The sequence below is a fragment of the Pipistrellus kuhlii genome, unplaced genomic scaffold, assembly GCF_014108245.1.
Source record: "Pipistrellus kuhlii isolate mPipKuh1 unplaced genomic scaffold, mPipKuh1.p scaffold_m20_p_20, whole genome shotgun sequence".
Lineage (NCBI taxonomy): Eukaryota > Metazoa > Chordata > Mammalia > Chiroptera > Vespertilionidae > Pipistrellus > Pipistrellus kuhlii.
In genome coordinates, this window is record NW_023425516.1 from 15,994,688 (window position 1) to 16,011,194 (window position 16,507).

The 16,507-nt window shown below is 45.8% G+C and overlaps 2 protein-coding genes across 4 annotated transcripts in view; one reads left to right on the forward strand and one right to left on the reverse strand.

The window, feature by feature from the left end:
* Nucleotides 1–1,434, reverse strand: part of LOC118725453 (BRCA1 associated protein) — a 29,237-nt gene extending 27,803 nt beyond the window's left edge. For all 3 annotated transcript variants that reach the window (XM_036449301.2, XM_036449299.2, XM_036449302.2), the window contains exon 1: nucleotides 1,301–1,434. In XM_036449301.2, coding sequence (XP_036305194.1) covers nucleotides 1,301–1,382 — 82 coding nt within the window. In that variant the 5' untranslated portion in view covers nucleotides 1,383–1,434. The remainder of the gene's footprint in view (nucleotides 1–1,300) is intronic.
* Nucleotides 1,435–1,557: 123 nt separating this feature from the next.
* The window catches only part of ACAD10 (acyl-CoA dehydrogenase family member 10), a 33,047-nt gene continuing 18,097 nt past the window's right edge, over nucleotides 1,558–16,507 (forward strand). Inside the window, exons 1-7 of the mRNA XM_036449290.2 lie at nucleotides 1,558–1,694; nucleotides 4,897–5,096; nucleotides 7,517–7,665; nucleotides 9,970–10,164; nucleotides 12,849–13,007; nucleotides 13,676–13,835; nucleotides 15,516–15,657. Coding sequence (XP_036305183.1) covers nucleotides 4,910–5,096; nucleotides 7,517–7,665; nucleotides 9,970–10,164; nucleotides 12,849–13,007; nucleotides 13,676–13,835; nucleotides 15,516–15,657 — 992 coding nt within the window. The 5' untranslated portion in view covers nucleotides 1,558–1,694; nucleotides 4,897–4,909. The remainder of the gene's footprint in view (nucleotides 1,695–4,896; nucleotides 5,097–7,516; nucleotides 7,666–9,969; nucleotides 10,165–12,848; nucleotides 13,008–13,675; nucleotides 13,836–15,515; nucleotides 15,658–16,507) is intronic.

Below are 16,507 nucleotides of genomic sequence, written 5' to 3' on the forward strand. Positions count from 1 at the left end.
TATATATTTTTTAAAATTAAAAAATAAAATGGCTCCTCACTCATTAAATAATGTTCAATCTTTAATTTGCAGCTCCAAAATTCACAAACTCAGGAGTTTCCAATTTACACCATCCCTACCTGCCTTGGTCCCCCTTCCCAAACCAAATGTTCCCCCTGTAATAGTTTTCCAAACTGTTTCTTCTTTACCTTCATCGTTGTAGTTCTCTATTTATTCTGTAATTAATGTATCTGTCTCCCCCTGTGAACTGCTGGTTCCACTAAGGCAAGGACCACATCTGACTCTGCACACAAATCAAAGCTCCAGCAGAGAGGATGCATTCAGTAAGCATTTCTTGGATGAATGTTATTGATAGGTAATTGTTGGAGGCCCAAGAAACAGCCATAGCTGCTTTCACAACCTAAGGAGGTCAAGTGGCTGGTAAGGAAGAGCTCAGACCCTCAAGAATCCCAGTTTCGCCGAAACCAGTTTGGCTCAGTGGATAGAGAGTCGGCCTGCGGACCGAAGGGTTCCGGGTTCGATTCCGGTCAAGGGCATGTACCTTGGTTGCGGGCATATCCCCAGTGGGGGGTGTGTGCAAGAGGCAGCTGATCGATGATTCTCTCTCATCGATGTTTCTAACTCTCTATCCCTCTCTCTTCCTGTCTAAAAAAAATCAATAAAATATATTTAAAAAAAAAAAAAGAAGAATCCCAGTTTCACGACTCACAGATACATGGTGGACAGGCCATTTAATCACTGGGTTTTAGTTTCCCAGTTTGTGACAAGGGGCATCCACCAATCTAACCGAACAGGGTTACGATAACACACATACAGTACAGCTGTGCGACATAGGAAATGCACCAACGTTAATTATGATCATTACCAGTGTTACGAGGCGCCTAAATGAGTAGGGTTTTTTGTTTTGTTTTGTTTTTCAAAGAGGAACGATTTAATTAAACCAGGGGCCGTCGGCGTCGCTGGGGTCCCTGCCTCCACAAAGCCCAGAGGAGAGCACCTTAAAAACGCGCCTGGACCCGAGGGCGGGGAAGCGACGCGCCAGGTGTGAACGGCGTTCCCGTGGGCGGCGGCGGGAAGGGGGGCGGGGGAGGGGGCTTCCCACCGAAACCACCCGGGAAGACCCTTAGGGAAGTACGGAGTGAGAGGGAACCCACCCCTCACCCCTCAGTTCTTTCTGAGGCAGCAGCCCTTCCCGGGGCCTTTCCCGGGCCTTTCTTGGGGAGGACAAGCTCCCCCCCGGGGCCCGGGGCCCGGGGCCCAGGCGCCGGCTCCGCGGAGGGCGGCGAGGCCGCGGACTTACCCGCGGCGCTGAAGCCGAAGCCGGCGGGGACGGGCGAGTGTTCCGCGAGCTCCAGTCGGATGACAACCAGTGACACACTCATAGGGCAGGCGCTGGCCGGCGCGGGCCCCGGCGGGCTCCGGAGAGGCTGGGAGTCGAGCCGAGAGGCCGGGCGGCCCGAGGCAGGCAGCGCCCCCGCCACCACCTCAGCGCCGCGGCCGCCGCCTCGGCGCAGCAGCTCCGCACACAAGCCCCGGAGCCACAACAACCTCCGCTTCCGCCTCCCGGCCGCCGTCGCTGACCCGCGGGGCGACGCATGCGCGAGCCGGCGCGCGCCCCGATTGGCTGGGCTGGCGGCCGCGTGACTGGCGTGGCAGCTCGGAGCCTGAGCCCCGCGGGACCGGATCTCGCTGAGGTTGGGAAGGGGGGACGGCGTGGGCATTGCGGGCACCCCTTACCCCCCACATTGGGCCGATCGGCGGGTTGGCGCCCAGGCCCAAGTGTACCTCCCCCGACAGGCCTCGCCTTCAGCCCACCCCGCCCCGCGAGGTCCCCGAAGTGTCCAAGGACCTGCGTTATGCGAAGAGCTCTTGCCCCTTTCTGTCATGTTTGACCGCTAGCTCTAGCTTTAGGCCGGGTTGCTTCGTGTCAGCCGCACGGTACGCGGAGACCCAGGGGAATCCATTTCTCTGAGGGCCCGGGGAGCAGTAGGGACTCGATTGCAGTGACTCCTGCTCTATCAAGTTGGGCGGTAGGCTGGGTAAGGCTGGCTATAAATCTGGGTCCCTCTCCCCGCTCCATCACTTCACAGACGTTTATAGAACCTCGGGCACTGCTGGCATGGTGGGGATACATTCGTGAATAAGATAAACACCCAGCTCCTTTTAGTATGCAGTCGCCCTTGATCATTAGGTTGTGTGACCTTCATCTAGGTTTTGCATAGGATTGGAATAATATCCTCATTCAGCTGTGAGGGTGAAATGAATCGAGTCTGTGGCTCTTTGTCCAGCAGTTTTTCTGAAATCCAGCTTTCTTTCCAGACGCCTTTAGCACATGGGTGGATATTGAGAGCCACAATCTGTATGTGATGTATACATGACCAGATGCTATTCTAAGTATGCTATAATATCTAGAGGTGTCACAGCACATCCTGGACATATGAAGGTATATAGAGTGCATTCACCTTGTGACTGTGCCCTATGAAATACGATCCAGTATACACTGCTTATATTAGGGTTTCTCATCCTTTGCACTGTTGACATTTTGGGTTCTGATAATTCTCCCAGGTGTGTGTGTGTTTCCTATGCTTTCTAAAGTGTTTAGCAGCATCCCTGGCCTGACCCATTAGGTACTGGTGGCACGCCCCAAGTGGTGACAAACAAAATGTTTCCAGACATTGCCAAAGGACCCCTTGGGGGCAAAATTACCCCCCTGTTAAGAATCACTGGCTTATTAGAAAGTACATGTGCCATGTGCACATGGTATGTGCATGTAACGTGAGACCTCATGTGAACATTTTATAGTATATTACAGTAGTACAATAGATAACATTTAATAGTGTGCCAAGTCCAAACGCGTGCTTTACATACTTTACCTCATGTAATAGTAACGACTTTATGAGACAGGTACTATCATTTTTCCCATTGAGGCTAAGAGAGAGAGAGTAACCTGGTCAGGATCTCCTTTAGTGAGTGGAGGAGCTAGAATTTGAACCCAGGCAACGTGAAGGTATGAAGAAAAGGCAGTGAGAGGAGGGGGGGGGAAGTAACATAGTCCACCTGGAAAAAGAAAGAAAAGTCCCTCCAGAGGGGAGAGCTGAGGCTGTCGTGTAGAAGTGAATGGAGATTCACCAGGCCAACAGCAGGGAAAGGCAGTTCAGTCAGTGAACGTGGCAGGTACAATGGCCTAGAAATACGAGAAATCACAGCATTTTCCTTCGCCGAGGAGAGTATTGGGAAGTGGCTAGAACAGAACCATCCTCTCTAAATGGAAAGAATAAGCAAGCTAGTCATGGGAGCTTTGCCCACCATCCATTAGTGGGAGTCTGTGGAGGACAGTGTCCTCGGTGAGGGTGGAAGTCAAGCCCTTCAGGCCCCAGAGACACTTTCATCTCTGTTAAGCCCTCACATAAAAGATGTTGATGTTTTAGGAGCCTATAAATAAATTTCTCCTGTTATAAATTTTGGCCTTGGCAAAGAAACAAGTAAAATTGAAATTACAAATCAACCTCTAAGTTTTTCATTTCAAAATTCAATTCCCAGTTCAACCAATTTCCAATTATCAATACATGAAAAACACAGTTTATAAACTAGAAGAGTTACTCCTTAAAAATCCCTTCTTTAGATTCTTGGTTTATTGAATCCTTATGGTGGCCCTAAAGTGACTCTCATAAACTTGTAGGCTGTCTTACCAACCTGATTTTCAGTAAGCTTTTTTTTTTTTAACTGTAGAAATCACATAAACTTCAAATCATTTAATGAGGAAATGACTACAAATAGGAGTTGCTTTAATTATTTTGATTTCCCCCCAGCTTTATATATCAGACCTATAGAAAAGTTTAAAGAGTAGTATAAGATCTCTCAATATACTTCATTATATACCTTTCACCTACCGGTAGATTGATTATTAACATTTAGCCACATTTGATTTATTTCTCTACATGCATCTATAGGTATATATCTACCCCCGTGTGTGTGTGTGTGTGTGTGTATGTATTACATGTATATGTTTTTTCTTTTCTGAAAACTTTTGAAATCAGTTTAGGAAAGAGGCAATGTTAGGAGGCCATTGCAGTCATCTGCAGGAAGGGTGATGGTGTGATGGTGGCCTCATAAGTGCTAGGAGGAGCTGAGTACAGGCATCCTAGGAATATATTGGAGAGACTCCTCATCTATCTTTCCTGGTAGCCAGAAGAGGTTTCAGGAAGGAAGTGACAGAGAAACAGACCTAAAGGACAGTTTGGAAATAGCCAGGTAACAAGCAGAAGGGAGCATCACAAGCCGAGGAAACATATGAAAGGCCTGGGAGCAGGAGGAGAACACTGGTTGAGAGAGCTGCATATGGATTTGTGTGTCCAGATCATCCAGGTTAATATGTAGAAAGAGGGGGAGGCAGATCTGAAAGGGCCTTTTAAGTCAGGTTAAGGAAGTGTATCTTGAGGGCAATGGGGAGACATTGAAGTTTTTAAATGGGGTTAGGATGGGATCAAATTGGCACTTTTGAACGATTACTCTGGCTAAGGAGTGAAGAAAGAATGAAGAGATTTGGGAAGAGGCTGTTGCAATGATCTGAGAGAATGGCAATGAGAGTAGAGAGAGGGTGTGGGATTTTCAGGAGGAACTGACAAGCACAGAACAACTGGAGCTGAGGTGGCTGGTGGAGGACTAAGGTACCCACTCCCGTTTTCTAGACAGGCAGCTAGGTGAATGGCGGAGCCCTTCCCTGAGCTAGGGAACTCACCAAAAGGAGGTGGGAGGGTGGAGATAGAACTCAATCCTGGTTGTGGTTTGGAGTGTTTGTTGGGGATCAGGGTTGTCCAGGTGGCGCCCCCGAGCTGCAGGATGGAGGTCTGGATGGAGGCAGTGAAGGCAAACTGTGCCCTGTGCCTTCTCACACAGCTTTGGCCTCAACATGTGCATAAGGCGGCTTTTCCGGTCCTCGCATCTCCAGTGGGCTTGGAGGGCAGCCTTCCTGAAACACAAGCAGTGTGGGCACCAGGGACCCTGGCGATGGACACATTCCGGAGGCGGCCCCTACAGAGCGGTCATTTTTGACATGGGTGGAGTTCTCATTCCTTCTCCAGGGAAAGTGGCTGCAGGTGAGCTCTTTGTTCTGTTTTACTTTTGGAGACTGGGATGGGGGTGGGTGGGGTGGTGGAGGGTGGTAAGGAGAGACAGAGAGGGACATTTGGTCAGCAGTGTGTCCCAGTGGGTAATATATTCTGACTCTTGCATCAAATTCTAAGCATCACTCGGTGGAGGGGGAAAAAATGAGGAACTTTTGTAATAATATGAACAATAAAGATTTATTTTAAAAAAATTCTAAGCACCACTTAGAGGTTGAGTATGTTGAGCAAATGAGTCAATTTCTCTTGAATCTTAGTTTCCTCAGCATCGACTTAGGGCTAATAGGAGTACCTACCTCTTTGGGGTTTGGAAAGCACTTGCTTAGCTCAGTGAGTGTTCAGTTCACCTAAAATTCCAAAAAATGATGCGCTGCCATTGTTATTGGTAGGATTTAACTACCTTTCCCTGAGAACTGTGCCTCTTCTGAAATCTGAACTCTGAAAGCCCCCCCCTTGATCCCAGCCTTCCCTCTTCCACCAACTTCTCTCCAGCTCTCTGAGGGACCGTGATCTGGCCCCCACTTTAAAAAGTTTGAGGACGCCTGCCTAAACCTTCAAGAGCAAACCTCTAAGTCTGATCCTTTCTTTGTCAGGCCCCTCATGGTTTCACCTTTTCTCCTACTTAGTTCAACTCACTTGAGTTTGACTAGTTTTAGCTCTAACAAAACAGGGATTGAAACAAGATAGAGGTTTATTTCTTTGGCATGAAAGCCAAGATATCCGGTCTGGGGCTGGTATGTTGCTCTGTGATACCGGGGACCTGGGCTCTCTGTTGTGTTGCTCTGCTGTGAGTTCATTTCCAGCTTCGCCTCACGGTCTGTCTTGACTGTGTCACCTCCTGCCATTACATTCTCATTGTAGCCTGCAGGAAGGAAGCAGGGCCAGACAGCTGTCCCTGTCCTTCAGACCCGCTGCGGTGGCTGCTTGGCATTGCTCCATGTTAAATGAACTGAAGTACAGCCCTGGATGGTCTGGCTCAGGGTATAGAGCGTCGGGCTGCAGACGGAAGTGTCCTGGGTTTGATTCCTGTCAAGGGGTTGCAGGCTCAATCCCCAGTAGGCGGTGTGCAGGAGGCAGCCTATCAGTGATTCTCTCTCATCATTGATATTTCTATCTCTCTCTCTCTCCCTTCCTGTTTGAAATCAATAGAAATATATTTAAAAAGTAAACTAAATGAAGTACAGATTTCCTATGCTCCTGGGTAAAAAGTGACCCAGCCATGCAAATGCGCTAAGCGAGCTATTTTTTTTTAGTTCCAGGGATAGCTGGGCCCTCGGCCTCTCTTCCTCCACTCATTCCTCTCACTTTGACCGCAGGGCTATTCCAAACACTCCCCCCCCACCCCTCCAAGTCATGCATACTCCGAGCCTCGCATCCTCCCGTCACCTCCCCCCCCCCACCCCGTTTCCTACTGTGTGTCCCCATTTCCGCTGCTGTAGACTACTTGTTCTCTAAACTTGCCAAACACATGTACGGTGCTGTGCCTTTGCAAGTTCTGTTCTCCCTACTAGCGGCTACCCTTCCCTGACTCTTCTGTCAATGATTTGCTTAAACTTTATTCAGTCAGAAAGCAGATTTTTATGGAGCAGTTACTATGTGCGAGGCACTGCTTAGGCGTGAAGGGATACTGCGTTCAATGTGACAGACACAGTCCCTCTGCAGTACCCACTCACCGCATTTCAAGTGCTCAGTGGCCACATGTGGCTAGTGGCGATTATTTTGGAGGCGCAGCATTTCTATCATGTAGAAAGTTCTGCAGTTTACAAAATGAAGGTTTTTGGTTTTTTTAATATATTTTATTGATTTTTTTTTACAGAGAGGAAGGGAGAGAGATAGAGAGCTAGAAACATCGATGAGAGAGAAACATTGACCAGCCGCCTCCTGCACACCCGCCACCGGGGATGTGCCCGCAACCAATGTACATGCCCTTGACCGGAATCGAACCCGGGACTTTTCAGTCTGCAGACTGACGCTCTACCACTGAGCCAAACTGGTTTCGGCGTTTTTGTTTTTAATACTGTCAGTATCTGTCTTATTACTCTATAGATTTCCTTACTGTGTGGCCAAGACTGTGTGAATGACCTAATATATATGAGCCAGCCAGTGAAAAACCAGAAAAGAAAATTTATATTACAGCGCCCAGTTTCATCTCAAGCAGATGGTGAGGATGTGAGACTTAGCAGCAGTGTTCCCTCATTTACACAAATAAGCACTGCTGTTCCCTTGGAGATCTGAGGCCGAGATGTGCACTTCCTGAATTTTTTCAGATTCCCAGTAGAGCCCACTTGGCACCATAGTGATGCCACAGGAACTGGTATGGTAATCCCCTGAGCTCCCTGAACTCCAGCCATCTGTTAATGGGTTTCACTTATTGCATATTTTTCTTCCTACAGAATGGGAGGCACAAAATCATATCCCTTCCGGAACTATATTGAAGGCCTTAGTCACAGGTGGCGAAAATGGGCCTTGGCTGAAATTTATGAGAGGAGAAATGACAGAAGAGGATTTCTTACAAGAATTTAGGAGACTCTGCTCTGAAATTGTGAGTGATAAACATGTTTTTTTATTGGTAATACTTTGTATTATTCTTTTTTTTTTTTGCAAGTGACATTTTTCTTTACATCCATTTTTTTGTTTACTTTGTATTATTCTTAAACTTTACAGTACTATTTATATATATATTTTAAAATTTAATAAATCTTTATTGTTCAGATTATTACAATTGTTTCTCCTTTCCCCCCCCATAACTCCCCTTCATCTGGTACCCACCCCACTCTCTACCCTTACCTCCCCCCCACTGTCCTCATCCAGAGGTGTACGATTTTTGTCCAGTCTCTTCCTGCACCCCGCACACCTCTTTTCCCTTGAGAATATATATATATTAAAGACATTAAGCTAAGTGGAAAAAAAAAAGTCAAAAAAAGACCACAAACTCCATTTATATGAAATGTCCAGAAACATAAAGTAGATTAGTGATTTGCTCAGACTGGGACTACTGGAGGTGTGGGTTGGAATGGGGAGTGATTATACTAATGAGTATGGGGTTTCTTTTTAAGGGGATGAAAATGTTCTAAAATTGATTGTGGTGATGATTGCATAACTTTGTGAATATATTAAAAACCATTTAATTGTATGGCTTAAATGGGTGAGTTGTATGGTATGTGTATTTCTTTAAAGCTGCTGTAAAATGTGAGTGTGTGTGTGTGTATAAAGAAAATAGCAAATTTGCCTTTACAGATTTTAAAGCATGATAAAATAAGAGTTTCAAACCCCACACAGACTGAATTAAAAAAAAAATTATCAGAAACTGAAGTTCATAATGGTGAGCTAAAGCAATACAAAACCATTAAATGTCTTCTGATCACTGAAAATTAAATTACATCTACTTACTACACTTTTAAAATTTAATGTATCCTCTTACAGTATCCTACTACTTTTTTTTTTAATATATATTTTATTGATTTTTTACAGAGAGGAAAGGAGAGAGATAGAGAGCTAGAAACATCGATGAGAGAGAAACATCGACCAGCTGCCTCTTGCACACCCCCCACCGGGGATGTGCCCTTGACCGGAATCGAACCTGGGACCTTTCAGTCCGCAGACTGACGCTCTACCACTGAGCCAAACCGGTTTCGGCTATCCAGCTACTTTTTTTTTTTTTTTTTTTTTTTTTTTTTTTTTTTATTAAGCATGCTAGAGTTTATTACAGATTCGAATCCGGGCTCAAACCTTGGCTGACGCAGCAGCCGGCAAACACCCAGGTGAGAGCCCTTACTTTTTAAAAATGACAAGCCATGGTTAAAATAAACAACTCCTTTAACTGGAATATTGATATAAATAGCTCCATCCCTAACCATTGTAACTCTAATTCTAAGTCACTTTTTATAAGTCCCACCGGCCCTGGCCTCCTCTCAAGGCTACAAAGTTTCAATTATAAAAGATAAATAAATCCTTGATACTTGCGGGTGGGAAGCTTGGCTTCCTTCATTGCCGAGGCAACCTAAGCCTCCTGCTTGCTCCAGCTCTGTGGCCGGCCGCCATCTTGGTATGATTAATTTGCATACTCTCTCCTGATTGGCTGGTGGGTGTGGCTTGTGGATGTAGTGGAGTGATGGTTAATTTGCATGTTTCTTTTATTAGTGTAGACTAGAGGCCCAGGGCATGAAATTCGTGCACTTGGAGGGAACCCTTGCAATCTGGGAGCCCTCAGGGGATGTCTGACTGATGGCTTAGGCCCGTTAGTAGTACAGCCTTCGTATTGCCATGGAGGCACGGCTTTGGCTAAGCAGCACTCCCCCTGTTGGAGCATACTGACCAGCAGGGGACAGCTCTCGCATTGAGTGTCTTCCCCCTGGTGGTCAGTGCATGTCATAGCGACCAGTTGTTCTGCTGTTTGGTCAATTTCCATATTAGCCTTTTATTATATAGGATATGCAAAGTTCTGCTCAGTGGCCGAGGGAGAAGATTCCTTTAGGCAGCAAGCCACAGGGTGGGGCTTTTACAGCCAAGTAGCACAGGAAGCTGGGAATATTTCTTTTTATTTTTTTTATTTTTATTAAGTATATTTTATTGATTTTTACAGAGAGGAAGGGAGAGGGACAGAGGGCTAGAAATGTCGATGAGAGAGAAACATCGACCAGCTGCCTCTTGCACACCCCCTACTGGGGATGTGCCCGCAACCAACGTACATGCCCCTGACCGGAATAGAACCCAGGACCTTTCAGTCCGCAGACCGACGCTCTACCACTGAGCCAAACCGGTTTCGGCTGGGAATATTTCTTTTTCTCTGAGATAAGGTGACTTTTCTCTTAATGATTGCTGCTTCTTCTTTCCCCTCCTTTCCTAGTCAAATACCTCTGTGCCTGTGGACAACTTTTTCTCTCTGCTGACCAGTGAGCAAGTGGCAAAGCAGTTCCCAGTGATGACTGAAGCCATAATTCAAATTCGGGCAAAAGGCCTTCAGACTGCAGTCTTGAGCAATAATTTTTATCTTTCCAATGGCAAAAGCTTTTTGCCCTTGGACCGAAAACAGTTTGATGTGGTAAGTTTGAAGTGATACTAAACAATCATCAAAAACAGTCTGTCCTTGCTTCGGGATGCAACACTTCACACTGCCCTTTAGCAGGTCTTGAGTGAATGGGTTTTTTATTCAAACACTTGACTAAGTCAGGTTTAGATATAACAGAAAGAGGACTTGTATCACTGAGCTCTTAGCAAGGTCAAACGTTTATGGGATTTGGTAATTGGTTGAGCTTTAGAGACTTTCTTACATTCTGGATTTGAACCTTAGTCACCACATAACACACACACTTCTGTCAGCCCTCTTAGTGGGACTTTGACCTTTTCTTTTCAAAGACCAACCATGCTGCCCTCTATTTCTATGGCATCAATCCTTAGATCAACGCTGTCCAATAACGCTTGATGCAGTAATAGAAATGTCCAATACAGTTGCTACTAGTCATATATGGCTATGAAGCACTTGAAATGTGGCTAATGTCACCAAGGAATTGGATTTAATTTGCTTTAATTAATTTAAAGAGTCACATATGGCTAGGGGCTCTTGTAATAGATAGTGCCTGCAGTGCTGGACTATCCAAGTACCCTGAGAACATACTGAGTAAAAATACGGTTTTCCGCCTTAGCTAGTTTGGCTCAGTGTATAGAGCGTTGACCTGTGGAAGGCTCCTGGGTTTGATTCAGGTCAAGGGCACATGCCCAGGTTGCGGGCTCAATCCCCAGTAGGGGGCATGCAGAAGGCAGTCAATCTATGATTCTTATCATTGATGTTTCTGTCTTTCCTTTTCCCTTTCTCTCTGAAATCAATAAAAACATATTTTTTTAAATCTGTTTTTTGAATGAAGTTTAAACAAGTCATCTATCGATACTTTATATATATGTCCCAGGATAATGATCTATTTTCTCTATAGGGAAATGGGGACTCCTTCCCAGATGAAACCTTCTGGCACAGAAGACCATATCATATATTCATATATATATATATATATATATATATATATATATATATATATGCCATCAGTAGTACAGCCTTAGCATTGCTAAGTAGTACAGAGGCGCGGCTTCTGACTGAGCAGCACTCCTCCTGTTGGAGCATGTATATATTTCCTTTAATTGATTTCAGAGAGTAAGGGAGAGGGAGAAAGAGATAGAAACATTAATGATGAGAGACAATCATTGATTGGCTACCCCCTGCATGCCCCCATGCTCCCTACTGCAGATTGAACCCTCAATCTGGGCATGTGCCCTTGACTGGAATCAAACCTGGGACCCTTCAGTCTGCAGGCTGATGCTCTAGCCAAACCGGCTAGAGCAAAACAAAATTTTATTGAGCAATTACTATGTGCCCTGGGAACAGTATAAGAGGGGACTTCCCAGAGATAGCCCAACACTGAGACGGCTTTTCCAGGGTTCTCCTCTGGTCCAGATCAGAGACAGAGTGGAAATCAGTCTGACAAGATACAGGAGGCTCTTTTTAAGGAAAGGAGTATCTTTGCCATCGACCCGCTCTTCGGTGACAGCCTTCTAGTGGGGTTCAGTGTATAAACTGAGTATGCCTCTTTTTTATTTCTTATTTTTTATTTTATTGAGTTTTTTACAGAGAGGAAGGGAGAGGGATAGATTGTTAGAAACATCAGTGAGAGAGAAATATCGATCAGCTGCTTCCTCCACACCTCCAGCTGGGGATGTGCCTGCAACCAAGGTACATGCCCCTGACCAGAATTGAACCCGGGACCCTTCAGTCCAAAGGCTGATGCTCTATCCACTGAGCCAAACCGGTTTTGGCAGTATGGCTCTTTTTTTAACTTCTGAAATACAGACATTAAAACCATGTTTATTTTCTAACTGTACAATGCCTTCTTTCTGAAAAAATGATGACTTTCCCTAAAACAGACATGTACCGTTTTTCTTTTGCTTGGTGTAGGCACAATAGCTAACATTAGCAAAACGCTTTGTCATTTTGGAACTCCTTCAAGTTAAGTTTCACAATAACCACAAGATAGATAAGAGGGCTATTAGTATTCCCACTTGACTGATGATGAAACAGGCCCACGTAGCTTAACCATTTGCACAAGGTCACTGTATTTGAACAAGAATTCCCAGGTTGCCCCCACTATGTTCAAATCACTCAATTTAAAAAAGCAACATCATTTTCTCTCATAATCCCCTTAAGTTACTTATAACAAAAATCTCAACTGTTTCATTTTGCACTTTTTTTTAGAAATATATTTTGATGATTGCCAAAACCGGTTTGGCTCAGTGGTAGAGCGTCGGTCTGCGGACTGAAGGGTCCCAGGTTCAATTCCGGTCAAGGGCATATGCCTTGGTTGCAGGCACATCCCCAATGGGAGGTGTGCAAGAGGCAGCTGATCGATGATTCTTTCTCATCAATGTTTCTAGCTTTCTGTTCCTCTCTCTTCATCTCTGTGAAAATTCAATAAAATATATTAAAAAAAAGAAAAGAAATATATTTTGATGGATTTCAGAGACGAAGAGAGAGAGAGATAGAAACATCAGTGATGAGAGAGAATCATTGATCAGTTGCCTCCTGCTCGCCCCCACACTGGGGATCAAGCCGGCAACCCAGGCATGTACCCTGACTGGGAATTGAACTGAAACCTCTTCTGCACTTTTAAAAATATATACCAGCGAGCATGGGGGAGCACCACTTTTAGGGACATTTATTTCTCATCTTTGTCCCTCCTTCAGGTTGTGGAGTCCTGTGTGGAAGGTGTCTGTAAGCCAGACCACAGGATCTACAAGCTGTGCTTGGAGCGGCTGGGCCTACAGCCTTCGGAGTCCATTTTTCTTGATGATCTTGGACAGAATGTCAAAGCAGCTGCCAGCCTTGGTATGCGCACCATTAAGGTAATGGTCATCAGTCTTTGAACCCCACTCTGCTCCAGACACAAGTGTGAGTATTTCTGTGCAGCCCTCTTACATTCATTGCTGTAGCTGCCTTTAGTGGGTTTCCCCTGTGTCGCCATGGTCTTTTTTAATTAGGAAATCCGGGTGACTAGTTGCTTGTATTTTTAATGGAAGTAAGACAGACACGCCAGGAAGGCAGTTGGAGAAGAGTTACACAAGGAGGTGAAGGGCAGGCTTCGGACATTTGGGACGGCAGTCAGACTGTCCAAGTGTGGATCTTCTGGGTGGGGAGCCAGTGGCACCAGCCTCTTGTGGGAGGGTTCTTGGACCAGCTTTCCACATTTGAGTTTTCCTTTTGATGCTGACGGGCTCACAGGACAGAGCGGATGCTGTGGCGGGAGGAGGGAGGAGGGAGGATATTCTTTGCTCCTGGCACGAGGCAGTGTCATGGACTCTTAACTGGAACTCTCTCCAGAAGATAGAAATCTTATTGCATTTAGGAGTTAAGTAGGAAGAGGAGACATTCTACGGCTCCCTCATTAGCAAAATATCCTGACTTCAAAGTCCCTGCTCAGAGAATGAGTTCTTGGTATTTACTCCTAAAAATTAAAGAGAACAGACAGGTCAAGGCTGACTGGTGGCATGTTCAATGTTTTCTCTGAAACCAGGTTAATGACCCAGAGGCTGCCGTAAAGGAATTAGAAACTCTTTTGGGTTTTACCTTGAGGACGGCTATTCCAAACACTCGTCCTGTGAGAAAGACGATGGAGATTCCAAAAGATTCCTTGGAAAAGTACCTCAAAGACCTCCTGGGGACCCAAGCCACAGGTATTTAAGTTTTTGTATTTTGTGACTCTTCCCAGGCCTAGCCTTTCAGGCTGCTTCTCACCGAAGGCACCAGAGACAGAGGCAGTGTGGTGGGAAGACAGCCACCGGGCCGCCCAGCAGATCTGAGCGCTGCTCTCAGTGTTGTTTGGGGAAACGCATTCGCCTCCTTTTGTATGGATCCCCGAAAGTCTACTTGCCTACTCGTCCACGGACAGCGGATGTGGCAGCCGTGCCTGCAGACAGCCGTCAGGGAGGAGATGTGGCAGCTGTGCCTGCAGACAGCCGTCAGGGAGGAGATGTGGCAGCCGTGCCTGCAGACAGCCGTCAGGGAGGAGATGTGGCAGCCGTGCCTGCAGACAGCCGTCAGGGCGGAGATGTGGCAGCCGTGCCTGCAGACAGCCGTCAGGGAGGAGATGTGGCAGCCGTGCCTGCAGACAGCCGTCAGGGAGGAGAGGAGCCTGGGGACTGGAGGTGGCCCAGGGGCACTTGAATGTTTCTTATTCTTTCAAGATGACAGACAGCCTGTTTGTAAAGAAAACTTAAAAGTTGCATAAACAGAAAATGTGACAAGTTGTCTCCCTCTCTTCAAAGGTCCTACCTTCCACCCTCCGAAAAACAGGTGCCTTGTGAGCTTTTTTTTTTTTTTTATTTTATTTTTATTTTATTGATTTTTCTACAGAGAGGAAGGGAGACGGATAGAAAGTCAGAAACATTGATTAGCTGCCTCCTCCTGCACACTCCCCACTGGGGATGTGCCAGCAACCAAGGTACATGCCCTTGACCGGAATCGAACCTGGGACCCCTGAGTCTCCAGGCCGACACCCTATCCACAGAGCCAAACCGGTTAGGGCGCCTTGTGAGCTTTTGAAGACATTTCTACCTGGTGATAAAGTTTTGCCTCACCCCGTCGATCCCTGAAAAAGCCTGTTTGTATGGAGTGTCACGTTATGACGTGTCCTAGTGATTGGCTCATTCTTAGTGCCTCCACAAAGCTGAGGGGCCCTTTCACCGCTCCAAGTCCTAGGCAGGCCTGACCCCGCTTGGCTTCTGATGAGATCGGCGCGTTCAGGGTGGCCTGGCCACAGACTGAGGAGCCCTTTCTGACAACAGAGAACGCTGGCAAACTCCCGTTTCCTGCTCTTCTGAGCAAGTGAAATGACTCAGTGTCCAGAGTTCAGTCTGATTATGAAGCTGAGGGCTAATTAGGATGTTTCTGTAAGAGAGACAAAGCATCCAGCCTGCTGGGGAGGGAGATCACATCTCAGGAAAGCAGCTTTGGCTCTGGCCGTGGGCCCTGCTCGGCTCGTTTCAGCTGTCGCGCCCATGGCAGGTGTGGTTGGGCTGAGCCTGGGCTGAGGGACACACAAGGGCACTTTTCATCTTCTGGCTTCAAGCATTCCATTTAGTAAGATGGGTTGCCATGACTGCTTGTGGTTGATAAACACAACGAAAGGAGCAGGAGTTGGCAAGAAGGACAAGGCCAGAGTGAGGATATCATTGCGGTGTAAATCCCGTGGCCTTGCCACACTGTAGGGGCATGCGATTCTGGACCCGAGCTGATGGGGCATGGTGCCATTCCTTCAGGGCATCCCAAACTCTGGGCTCATTAGAAAGAAAGAATGTCTTTCCCCATCCGCCCTTCAGAGCTGGTTTGAGTTTTCTTTGTTTTCAACCTTGCAGGCCCGCTGGAACTCCTTCAGTTTGATCACGGGCAGTCAAATCCAACGTACTACGTCAAGCTGGCTGGTCACCAGCTGGTTCTGAGAAAGAAACCGCCAGGGACACTCCTTCCATCTGCCCATGCAGTAGAGAGAGAATTCAGGTGAATCCTCAGGGCCACTCCCCCTTCACAGCTCAGCCCTGAGCTCACTAGTCAGCATTCCATTAAGTGCCTTGAGGCATTTAAAACTACAAGTGTGACTCTCCAAAATTATTTCAAGTAGGAACAGTAACCCAATTTCATTTTTAAGTTTGTTTTCTTTTCTATACCTTAACCTGTAGGAGACTAGACTTCTTTGGAACTTCTAGATGAAAAAAATGCATTATTAAGAAACTCTTTAGTCTTACCCCTTAGTCTTAAAGACTCTAAAACCTTTAGTTTTAAAATCAATATGTTAGTGAGGCTACAACACAAACATGGCCATGAGTTGATTGTTGTTGGAACTGAGTGATGGTTTTTTTTAAAAACATGAAACTCTTTACTTATGTTTGATATTTCCATAATAAAATGTTGAAAATCATAAAAGTATTATAACTCATCCCAAATAAAAAAGTTTGTTTTGAGACAGGAAAATTTAGACGTAGCAGGTTTACACAAAACTAGCTCTAAATCTCTTGGCGAGTGAGTACTGAAGCAAGGAGTGGGCTCTGGGGTGGGGTTTCCTCTTCCTCCCAGTCTCCTACTGCTCTGGAGAAGGAAAGATGCAGAGAGTAGTATGGACAATGTGAGTTTAGTCTATTTAACTTAATGGAATTACTGACTGTTTGATGTAGGCCTATAATTTCACTATTTCTTTTTTGTGTTTCAGCAGTTTTATGTTCTTGCCTACTTTTAGGTCAATTGAAAATTTTTTTAGAATTACATTTTAATTTCTGCATGGACTAATTAAAAAAATATATATATATATATATTTTTTTTTTTTAAATATATTTTATTGATTTTGTACAGAGAG